The sequence below is a fragment of the Artemia franciscana genome, chromosome 14 (genome assembly GCF_032884065.1).
Source record: "Artemia franciscana chromosome 14, ASM3288406v1, whole genome shotgun sequence".
Lineage (NCBI taxonomy): Eukaryota > Metazoa > Arthropoda > Branchiopoda > Anostraca > Artemiidae > Artemia > Artemia franciscana.
Window position 1 is genome coordinate 26,144,776 of NC_088876.1, and position 12,573 is coordinate 26,157,348.

A 12,573-nucleotide genomic window follows, 5' to 3' on the forward strand; every position below is an offset into this window, starting at 1 on the left:
AACTTAACAGTAAAGGACAAACAATGACACTAGCTAAAGCCAGAACCCAAACAAACACCAACACTCCAAACCCACGGGTCAAAGAACCTGTTAGATCACAGAAACAAAAAAAAATAAACGTGAGTTTAACTCCTTTCTGAGAACATGAAAAATATTTCACCCCCCTTCTTACCCTTCTCGAATTATAAATCCTCTTAACATTTTCCACGTCCCCCCCTCAATAAAAACTTTCCCCGGAAGTTTCGAGCCAATTTCCTAGAAGCATGCCGAAACAGGGTATATTTACAAAACTGCACCTTTTACTGACCCCTTATGACAATTTCCAATATTTATAATCAGAAATACTCGTTTGCTTTCGGGATTGAGGCATAAGAAAAGAAACCGCCAAAAAACATGTTTGCCCTCTTCCACAGCTAGGATTTTTGTTTTTGGGCGATGGTTCAAAAAATAAAACTTTCAAAAAGACATCAGCAATTTGTTTATATGCATTTTTTTTTTACGTTTTTACGATTCGGGCATTTTTTTCTGGCAAGGAAGGGGAAGCTCGAGCCCCCCTAGACATGGCCCAGCGCTCTTGTGATGATTGAAAGCCAACTGACCCTGACCCTTTGTTTCATTTGCTGCCCGCTACAACCACAAACTGCATAGATAGATAAATAGAAAGATATTTATTGCGACAAAAGCCTTTTGTCGCATAATATTAACATAAATAACAATAATAATAGCACATTAGAAATAAGAGTAACACATAACGTTGCAATGATAATGCAACAACAGAATAACAGCATAATAACTCGTAGCAATTACAACAGTAAAAACCAAAACACACAAAATAAGACACACTATGCTATAATGATGAGACGGAAAAATAACACGTGATGTTCGCACAAAATAATAACACAACACATAATGCTCGCAGATTATAATAATAGTAATACATACGGTATTATACAAAAAAGAAGAAGAAAGACTTCACACACCTTAATCTACCAACAGCTTATCAACAAAAAATTCTCCATATACCATGCTCACGCTAAAAAATTTACTCAGCCTTTGAAGATCATCAAAGTTTATCCCAAAATCCGTCATATAGAGGTCTCTACCATCAAAAATTGAACTACCAATATTTACTAATTTAGCAAGATATTTGAGGTTGTTTAGATTTTTTTTGTTTACCAATTCAAAGAGCCGAATTTCATTTTAATTCTCTATGTTACTTGTCCTTAGTACAGACCTTGGTGTCTTCAGAATTTCCTACTCTTGTCTTGTATTTGCATGTTTTGATAGAGCTTACTTCTAGTTTTCTTCAAAAAAAGAAAAAAAAAACATTTACCACCTTCATGTAGAACGATAGGTTTTAGATATAGTGAATTCTGAGACCTTTTTTTTCAAAGCTTTTATTCATTTTAATTGTACTAATTTGACAGGGAATTCCATAGGGACTGTTCTAATATGATTGATCTTAATGATATCAGCACAATTGCTTAGAATAATTACCTGGAATAACACGATATTTATTGCTTATTGCGTCAGAATAGATACTAGGTTCCCAACCACTAGCAACCAGCTTCGGCTGGAAATGTTCTGATTTGAATGGGATTTATGATACCAGAATAATCTATGGAAATAATTACTGATAATAATACCAAATTAAATTCTTAGAGAGCCAGTTTGGATACCAGACACCTGAACACCAGATACCCCATTTAACTAGGAATGTTTTGATTTTAACTTCATTTATATTAAAAATTTATACATTTATACACCAAGATATTGTTTTTACCATGATAATTGCTTAGAATAACACCAGAGAAATTACTTAGTGGGCAAAAGTAGATATCATGCACCAGAACACTAGATATTAAAACCGAATATCGAATCTTGTTGAGAATATTGTAATGTGCATCAGTAGAATATTTTTTGAAACAACATCATGATTATTGTTTAGAGCACCAGAATAGATACCAGACACCAGAACACAAGATTATAGAACCAGTACCTGAAATATTTATTCCGAAATGCTCGAGCTTGAGTGGTATTTATGACGTCTTTCAAATAGTTGCTTTGAACACGGTCAGGCTAATCACTTGATGGGTCAAGTTTATACCAGACACCAGAACACCAGATTCTAGAACAGATCCTATTTTGCCTGGGAATGCTCCGATTTGAGTGGTATATGATACACAAGACTATTTTCTTATAAGAATAGTTTGTAATAGCACTATAATTGTTCCTTAGAGCACCAGAGTAGATACAAGGCACTAGAACACCAAATGCTGGCACCAGATACCATATTTGTTTAAGGATGTTCTAATTTGAAGGGTATTAATGACACCTTTAGAGTAATTGCTTGGAATAGAACCGAAATTATTGCTTAGAGAACCAAAACAGATACGAGAAATTAAGATGACAGAAGCTAATACTAGATATACAGTTCCAAAATATTCTAAAACAGTACAATAATATTTTTGGATTTATCTTTTATGTGAAAAATAAAAATACTCTTTTCATACCCATTCGTAGACTAGTTTCTAACATTATATTCAAATTGGTTGAAAAACAATTTTTGTATTAAAAAAAAATAAACTTTGTAGCCAACAGAGATAAAAAAAAAAAATAAAAGGCATAAGCCATCTATTTATTAGTGAAAGTTAAATCAAAACTAATAAAGGGAGATGTCATAGCTTCAAGCCAACTACCTACCCTGAATTTTGACTTTTGCATAATCAGTAGTGTACAGTCAATCTTAAAAAAAAAACACTTTAAAATATTTTTGTGAAAACTATGTGCCACCAATTAGTGAGCCTAGGACGAGGGCTGGTGGGCAGTGGCATCGCCTAGTAGATTTATTACCCCTTTCTCCTGCAAATTTTTTCCAAATTTACAGCTTAATTTTGACATAAGTTAGTATATTTGTAATTTTCCTTCTCGCAGGTCAGTTTCTTCCCCCTCCCGAATTTTTTTTGCCATACCCAAGGTATTACCAAGCCTCAAGTTAAACAATATTCCGTTTGTTTTTTACTCCATCTGTCAAGCGAGAAAAGACATTGGCCCTGGAATAAGTTTTGTAATCTGGAGGTAAAACTTTAAGAGTACCCATTTATAACCCTTGGAATCAGAGAGAATTTATCGCGGAGGAAGGGGATTATTCTGATACCCCTAAAAGTTCTTTATTAGGTCTAAACTTTTCCATTGGAGAGTTATTCAGACTGATCTTTTGTTGTAATATCCGCATTCTCCCCCCACTCTCCAAAAATACGATGTAACTTCTCTCCCTTCTCACTTCAAATTCTGTAATAGTGGTTATTAAGAACAACCAGAATTGTTTGTCTCTTGAAAATTTTGGCTTCATATACCTAAGCTCAAGTAAATTAAATAGCAGAAAGAACCTTTCCAGTACATATTCTTTGGTTTAAATAGTTTTTTTTTTACATGGAGGTAGGCTATTACTAATTATAAAACACCTCATTTCAGAGCGAAAAATCGCCAAGCGAAGATGAAGCTGTGACGGAAATAATAGAAGAGACTCCTTCCCCATCGGTGTTAACCAATCGCCGCAGAGCGTTAGTTCCTCCGAAGCCTCTTTATGGAGATAGTGGTGGTGAAGAATCTGAGCAAAGCGGAAAGAGTAGGAAGCACAGGTAAAATCAGTTTTGTCACAACGAAAACCTGGGTGAAACCATCATGATAAATTTGAATAGTCTTACACCCCACTCCTCTGTTCTGATATATTTAGTAACACGGATTCGAAGGAGCTAATTAGGATGGAGGAGGAGTGCCCCCTCCAAGATTTTTTAACACAACCTTTAGATGTTGAAAAATACCTTTCTTTCCATTTTCATAGATAAAAATAAAAAAAATAACATACTTGCCATCCCCCTTGGATTTTTGAGATTTTTTCTGTATCTTTATTTAAAAAGGGATAGAAAAATCCTTTCCCTCCCCCCCATATTTTCCTCAAGCAGCACCTCTATGTAGATTTTTTTTTTGAATATGGTACAATTGAACAAGAGAAACGATTATGATGGCAACGAATATAGTTCGAACATTGTCAGTTACTCTTTTGAAAACCAATCCAGCTGAGACCATACATCACTTAAACAACTGACTATTGTTTAATTGTTCGAGTATCATCCTTCAGAAAATTTTGTCAGGAGGCAATTAAACTAAGCTCATATTAAAGTGTTTATTTACAACACATTCCATATACAAGTCCACACACATCTTGCTCACTAACTTAACATCATATGAGGTAACAATATGACAAAAAAATCTTGGACACTTTCAACGCTTCTTCATGACAACGTTAGAGTCAAATCAGCAGTGAATCAAATTCTTGCGGTTGCCTGCTGTTCATAGTTGCAGCGATTACTAGTAACCAAAAATAGTAACCAAAACCTTCCAGGAAGCTTCCTTTTCCAGGAAGAAAAAAGCTGTCATTTATCGCTGACTAAGAAATGGTAACTGTTATTTCGATTGGTATTTGTAGTAACAGTTTATTATAAAAAACGACTGCGGATATTTTTTAAAAAGGGCCTGAAACCTTTCAAAATGATCTCACAGATTTAAGTTTTGATGTAAGGAAAAGACACAAGAACCTTGTTCTACAAAACGAGGAGAGAGGCATTTTCATATAAATTCATAAATTTACGTGTATGTTTAACTGTGGTTCATCTACCATAGAGGAGGGCCGATGGATTTTTGTGTCGGTGGGAAAACTGCGCCTTCTGGAAATATTTTAGGACATTGGATCAATAGAATTAACCTTAAAAAAAAAAACGCACCCGTGATTTTCACGGGTGCAATTGATTGATCAATTGCAGAAAACCTCTGCAATTGATTGATTGATTGATTATACTTCTTGAAAACCAAAATGCAAATTATCGTATTTTGAAGATAATTGCTTGAAACCTCTGCAATGGAGTTTTGTGATATGCTTAATTTGATAATATAATTTTCACCAAGGTTATTCTCCCTTTTGGGGGTGTTTGCATTTTTCCCGAAAATCGGGCAAATTTTCTCTGAATTGCAAGTTTTGGTAGATAACTTTAAATATAATTAAATAAATAAAACAGTTTCTTTTTCCAACAGAAAGTAAGAAGCAACATCAAAACTTAAAACAAACATAAATTATTAATTGAATGAAGGGGCTGCCCCCCTTCCCAATACCTGGCCCTGTACGCTAAAATTTCTTTGAACTTTAAAAGTTTCTTTTTCCAACGGAAAGTATGAAGAAACAACAAAACTTAAAACAAATATAAATTATTAATTAAATGAAGGGGGCTACCCCCTTCCCAATACCTGGCTCTTTACGCTAATTTTTTTTGAAAGTTAAAAAGCTCTATACTCAAATTAAACGGCCCCTGTGTCTCAGGAGTCGTTCTTAAATAATTGGGACAAAAAGTCAAACTTTAGCGTAAAGAGCAAGGTATTTAATGCACGAAATATACTGGAGCAAATATCACTCAAGAACAAAAAATTAAAACTGACTTTCACTATTCAATTTTGCTTCACTCTTATTACACATATTTTAAATTATGGTCATTAATTTCAAGTAACTTGCGAATTTTCTCATCCATCAAAGCAGAGATATTTTTTTTTCCTGTAATTATATTAAAATTCGTGAAGTTGTCAACAATAGACATGATTAATGTTTTACATTTCATACGAAGCTTCTAAGAATCCTATGGTCTTTTTTCTTTTCTTTTTTCTCTTTCTTTTTTTTCTCTTTTTCTCTTTTCTTTTTTCTTTTCTTTTTTCTCTTTCTTTCTCGTTGTTTTTCTTGTTCGTCAACAGTTCGGAGCAGCAAAGCAGGAAGTATGGAACGACTCGTACTAATAGTAACCAAAACTCTAAAAAAGGGATTTTTAATAATAACACATACATCAAAAGATTAGGCTTTTAATGTTGATTCTAAATATGTATATTAAACAGTTCGTGGTAACGAACTGTAATTAAGGAGTGACTCGCCTTAATAATAACCAAAACTCTAAAAAAACGGAATTTCTATATCAACAGATCAAAAAAATTAGCTTGTTATGCGTGTTTCAAAAATAAAAAGTGTTACAAATATGGTGTTACCTACCAAAAGCTACGCGCCTATGAGAATTTACCTGATTTTCAAAAAAAGGGAAGAAACACCCCCTTTAAGATCAAGAGATCTTAATGAAAATCACATCATCAGATTCAGAGTCTCAGAGAACTCTAATGTAGAATTTTGAAGCTCCCATCTGCAAAATGTAGAATTTGGCATTTTTTGCCAGAAGAAAGATCACAGATTTGTATAAGGATTTCTTAAAAGTCACTTCTTGATAAATGTGAACAAGTTTAGCCTTTTTATAAAAGTCCTTCGCTCTATTATCTTGTTTTAATTTTGTTATTCTGATAGGACTTATTTATTTTTTGTAAAAAAAAAATAGAGTCCAAAGAATAAAACGATACAAAAGGAAACATCACAAAAATGGAAACACACACTATATAACAAAAACAATTTCAACAAATTTAATTTCAATTCAATTTATTAAACGATAAGGTTTATTTGGCTTTAAAGAATTTATATTATAATTCAATGATTTTTTAAGTAGTATCCCATCAACGAATCCGAACAGAGCCGTATCCCGGTATGCTAGCGGAACCACTAACCCCGCATATCCCTTCGAAAATCCAAGCAGAGCCCTATCCCGCCGTACTATTGGAGTCTCTAAACCCTCACATCCCCTAGACTGACAGAGTGGCAGCCATAACATTTTCTAGAAACATTACATGCCTATTTTGTCGGTGAAACCCTTCAATGACTTTAAGAGCAGCCCTATGCATGGCGTTATCTCAGCTTCTGATGATGAATACATTTGAATGCCAAACATCTAACCATAGTCATAGACGGCATTGTTGTTACCTACACTTTTAGCTAATGACGTGTTTTCTCGCAACGACAAAGTTATTAGTTTCTAAGCCGTTTTTCCATTGAATTTATGGATTTTACGTCTAATGTAGGAATCGAAGGTAAGACTCAATATTTCCTATCGTAAAAGAACTACACTATACTCGACTGAGCCAACAAGTCATTGATGATATCATGTTCATGAAAATACATTCTAGGCAATGAATGTGTTGTTTCTGGGACGCTACCCAATTGATGTTAAGTGTTACTGTTTCGTAACAAGTTAATTGCGCAATCTCTTCCTCAATTGGAGTTGGCTATGTGGTAAATGCCAACAGTGATATGTTTCCGGGCGTCCTTTTTCGGTATCATTCTGAGAATATACATACCACAGTGATCTGAGATCCTTGTTGTCCAGGTATGTTCTTTTGATGGACATTGAAACTTCTATTGATCACAAAAATTGTAGTGACTTAAACTGGCCAAGTATCTTTTTTTGTAATGTAATTGTTCTGAGCGCGCCGGTTTTCCATTACCTGGACTTGCGCATAAGTTTCAGTCCCAGCACTCCTATCCAGGGCCTCGTACCCCCATCTAGGAGCCTGGTGTCCCCCTCTCCCCATTTTTTTATAACTTAGATTTTTTAAGGGAAATCGATTTTTTTCATTTAGAATTCTTAGAAACACAACATTATAATGGAACTTGAAATTATTTTTTGGACTTAAAATTTTTTGGAGCTTAGAAAGTTTTTGGAACAGATTTTCTTTAGAATAGGATTTATTTTTTTAGACGCAGGAACACAGTCAAATGTATCGCTTACAAATGTCGTAACCTCCAATTGAAGCAGAAGGCTTCACTGGAATGTTACCCACATCAACTCCTTGAAAAAAAGACATCTTTTGAAGAGTTTCATATGTTCATCTATAGAAACATTCCCTCTCCCCAGCTTCCAACCACACCTGCATAAAAAGCACACTGATTCTGGTTACTGTTGCCAACAAAAAAGGATCAAGCCTTAGTTCTTTGGTATCAATGAAATTCTATGGCCATATTCTATTAAATGTCCTAAGACTCTTTCATTTAAGAACACTGCATTTCTCCTGGTGGCCAAGATTTTTAGGATGATACATTTTACATGAGAGAGAGAGAGAGAAAGAGAGAGAGAGAGAGAGAGAGAAAGAGAGAAAGAGAGAGAGAAACAGATTGAAACAAACAAAGAAAGAAATAAAGACAAGCAAACACCCACTCAGACACACAGGTACAGAGAGGGAGAGAGAGAGAGAGATAGAGAGAGAGAGAGAGAGAGAGAGAGAGAGAGAGAGAGAGCTGCATAACTACATTTATTCTGCATATTATGAATTAAGAATTGTTTTCTGACTTGAGAGTGTCCAGAGGCTTTACCACCCAAACCACCCCCCCCCACCCTAATATGCAAATATATAGCCCAATATATATATTTACCATCTATTCTGGCACTTCCACGGTAAGGTGAAAGAGACTAGTGAAAGAAACCAGTTTACCGTACGTCAATGCATGAATAACTTGAGCAGTAGTGGGTATATCATACAAGTATCAGAACAAATGTTTTCTCAAATCACCTTTAGTCATAAGTGTGTGTTATGTCCAATAAATAACTACTTACTATAATAGTCAGCGCAAGGGAGTTGTCCCAAATGAACATCACAGATATGACATCGTGAAGAGGAATGTATCTTCCATGAAAAATTTGTTTTCTTTAGTTGTTCTCTCACCTCATGATTATAGAACGTATTATTGTGGAAAGTTGGAGGAGGGCTCATTTGACTGAAAATTCTAAGAGACTTGCTGCCATTTTTACGAAATGGATTGGAGGCTGTTAATTGCAAACGCTAAAAATTGCAATAGTGTATTCCGAAATCAAAACAAATCAAAAATATATTAAAAAATAGCATTTATTTCCACCAAGAACAATCCGTTAGACCATCTCCGAATTTTATGCGTTTTTCCTTTAGGTTTCCCGTATGCAAAAATCTGGTCTGATCAGACAAATTTACCTTTTCCGTATGATTCTGGCTTGAATTGTGCTCTTTTCTTACTGCAATGTAAACTTAAATAAGAAATATATAATGCAGAGAGGCAAAACTTTGAATGTTTTGTAGGAAGACTCTAGAAGACTAATTTTACAAAAAAGATGTATATCCTTTAATATTCAGAAATAAGACACCTTTTTTGAAAATGTGTTTGTCAAAGCTTTGCATCCCTATTTCTTTGGGTTTTCTCATATCTACTACACTCTCCCAACTGTAAGATATTGCTTAGGAGCTCTTGTGGGATTTCGCTCTTTATTTCCTGAACGATAACACACTATAAACTGCGAAGTAAAATTCAATATGCATTAGCCTACTTGTTTTGAAAGTTGTTTTTTTTATGGAAAAAATATGTATTGGACCTTTTCTTTTGATGACTTTATATATTAGGAGAACTTCCTTTCTTTTTCTGAAGACTTGAACCTGAACAGTATTTGGTCGATATTCATAATTTTGAAGCCTTCCGGAATTGAATGTCATTCTATGTCTTTCCCAGAAAAGAAAAAGAATGGAATATAAGTGTTGCCTAATTATCTCCCTTAACCACAGTGTCATTCAAAATTTTTCTTCACGGTCTGATAACACATTTTTAGTAGAGTAGAATTATTATTTACTAGAGTTTTAATTAGTCTAATTTAGTAGAGCATTAAATGATCTTAATTTATGGAAAAAAACTACCTAAAATATATTAGACCACATATTAAAGTACATATTTTCTGACATAAAAGCATTGATTTTAGACAGTTGGAAATAAAATGTATGCATGGAATGCGAATAAGGAGCAAGGGAAATGTAAGGTAAATAATGTAATTAATTAATTTAATATAATGTGTAGGAGTATTCCCCACCGTAAAGGAAACAGTCATCAGTTAAACCCTTTTCCATCACTTTTTCACGAAGATGCTCACCAATATCTTACTATAAAACTGGAATTTGTCTAAAAAATCAAATTAAAAAAAGGTGTTTTTTAACTTAAAGTAATGAGAAACATTAAAACTTTCTATTAACAGAAGTTATCCGTAGGTGAGTGGGGGTGCGCCTTCCTGAACCCTCACTCTTTACGCTAAAGTCTAAAAGCTCTTGAAAATATTTGTTATTCAGATTCAAAGGCCCTTGTGTTTGAGCTTGTGTTTGAGTAGTATTTTTTTAACGAGTTGTAGCTAAAGGTAATAATACTTTATATTTTCATTGAAAAATACCCAAATGACCTTCACTTTTGAAAATTTTCTAAATTTTCATAAGCTGCCACGGATGAGTAGGCCTAAGCATTTGAATTAAGTCTTTTGAGGATGTCCCAATTGCGTCTAAATGTCTTCTCCAGGCGTATTCCCCCTGCATTTGCCCCAAGGAAAATTTCACCAGGAAGTACCCCCTTGATAATTCCACCCTTATTCCCCATAGATAATTACAGATGTTCATTAGAAGGGAAATTGAAAGCTGTTTATTGCTGTTAAAGTGTATGTTCCAATACTTGCTTTGTAGTTCCCCGCTTTCGCATTATTCTGCTTGTGACTTCAAATACTGGATTGAAAGCAAAATTTTGACAAAATTTGATTATTTAGTCAAGACTTTCGATGAACAGTTAAACAAGCTTTTCAACCAAAATTAAGGACCTATATCAAAACTTCAAACTGCAATTCTTTCATATATGAAGGTTCTTCCCCCTAGTATGCCCCCTCACTTTACGCTAAAGTTTGACTTTTTCCAAAATTCCCGAAGAAAGACTACATAAGCATTAGGGACATCTAATTGAAATAAATATTTTTTTTTAAAGCAATGAAGACTTTAGTGTGACGAGCAAGTGATTGAGGAGGAATTAGTGATTGAACCTATTTTTTTTTAATTTTAATTTCTAAATGTTAATCAGATAATGCCAGGAAATCCGTCTCCCCCTTTAGTGGTTCCAGGCATCCATCGCTTCTCTCCAACATCCCAGTGAAACCCCATCATAAGAGCTTATGCCAAATGTCATCAAACATAACCTGAATCAACTTGGTCACTACTAGGACCATACTACCCCCTCTTCGCCTCCACCTTAGCACAAATAATAAAGTTGAAAGACTGAAAATATGTATGAGAACTAAGGAGGATTAGACAAAAAGCTCATTTAATTTCCGAGGCTTAGAAGATTCTGGCATTGCAACTTACTCTATTTGGCATCTTAGCCCGCACCCCCTCCCTTACGCAAGGACCTACCACTTCTCCTTAATAATGGGTCACTGTGTTATGAAGTAAGTAACTTCAGTTCGATAAAGGGTTAAAGTAAACATCAGCAACATGATGCAATAAGAAGGGAGGTGTCACCTTGCAGCACCATTTTGGACATTGGCGGAAAAATCGTGCCAGACAGTTTAATCTACGCTGCAAAATTTTCCTGGACAATCCCACCGTTATATTCTCTCCAGATGTAAAATTATGAATCCAAAAAGGAAGAAAGACAAATAAAAGTCGTTTTGTAGAAGACTTACGGAAAATTCTTTCCAGAAAATTTTCTCGCAACTGAAAAATCCTCAGAGAAATTTCCCTCCTACAGAAAACTCCCTCACAAGAAATGTCCGTTTTTTTGTGAATGCAGGACATTGTTTATACGTTCTTTTTATAGCCTGAACATTCATACCCTTCTTGAAATTTTCATCTTAATGTTCTTAGCCTTACAAGTCGTTGCAATAGAAGTAGCAGTTGCCCTTCGTCTTCATAGAAAGTAAAGGTCAAACATGCCTACTTTTCTCAATGATATAGGCTATTTATAACCAATGAATGAATTACCTAACTCACAGTCCTTGCCCTAGGGGCTTGGGGGGGCTGAGATTCCGAAATGTATAATAACTGGGCCTGTATAAATATTACATTCACGTTATTACCAGCATAGAGGGGGAAAGGCGAAGCAGCAGGCATGATGGAATTATTGGGGGATGGTTGGTAGCAAGTACTACCAGCAGCTTTGCTTTCATCGATTTTTAGTGGTATTATTAAGAACTTATGTAACGAAACTACTTTTCATCAAAAATTTTGCCTAAATAATTAAATTTTGTCAAAAATTTTATTTCCAATATTTGAATTCTCGAGCAGAAAACTGAAAAAGGGGGAAGCTACCAACCTATTTATGAGTAATGGTACATACACTTTAACAGCAACAAATCAAACAGTTCGTGGTAACGAACTGTAGTAAGTAGCGACCCGGCTCAATTGTAAACGAAACTCTAAAAAGTGGAATTTTGATGCTAATAGATACATCAAAAGAATCGGATTTTCATGCTGATTTTAAAAATATAAGTTTCATCAAATTTAGTCTTTGTCATCAAAAGTTACGAGCCTAAGACAATTTGCCTTATTTTGGAAAATAGGGGAAACATCCCCAAAAATTCATAAAATCTTAACGAAAATCACACCATCGCATTCAGCGTATCAGAGACCCCTACAGCAAAGATTTCAAGCTCCTATCTACAAAAATGTGGAATTTCGTATTTTTTTTTTGCCAGAAGACAGATCACGGGTGCGTGTTTATTTGTTGTTTTTTTTTTTTTTTGTTGTTGTTTTTTCCCAGGGGTCATCGTATCAACCAAGTGGTCCTAGAATTTCGCAAGAGGGCTCATTCTAATGGCAATGAATAGTTCTAGTGCCCTTTTT

The 12,573-nt window shown here is 34.6% G+C and overlaps 1 protein-coding gene across 4 annotated transcripts in view; it reads left to right on the forward strand.

Moving 5' to 3' along the window:
• Positions 1-12,573, forward strand: part of LOC136035501 (rho guanine nucleotide exchange factor 11-like) — a 395,432-nt gene that overhangs the window by 239,555 nt on the left and 143,304 nt on the right. For all 4 annotated transcript variants that reach the window (XM_065717335.1, XM_065717333.1, XM_065717334.1 and 1 more), the window contains one exon: positions 3,475-3,641. In XM_065717335.1, the coding sequence (XP_065573407.1) occupies positions 3,475-3,641 (167 nt within the window). The remainder of the gene's footprint in view (positions 1-3,474; positions 3,642-12,573) is intronic.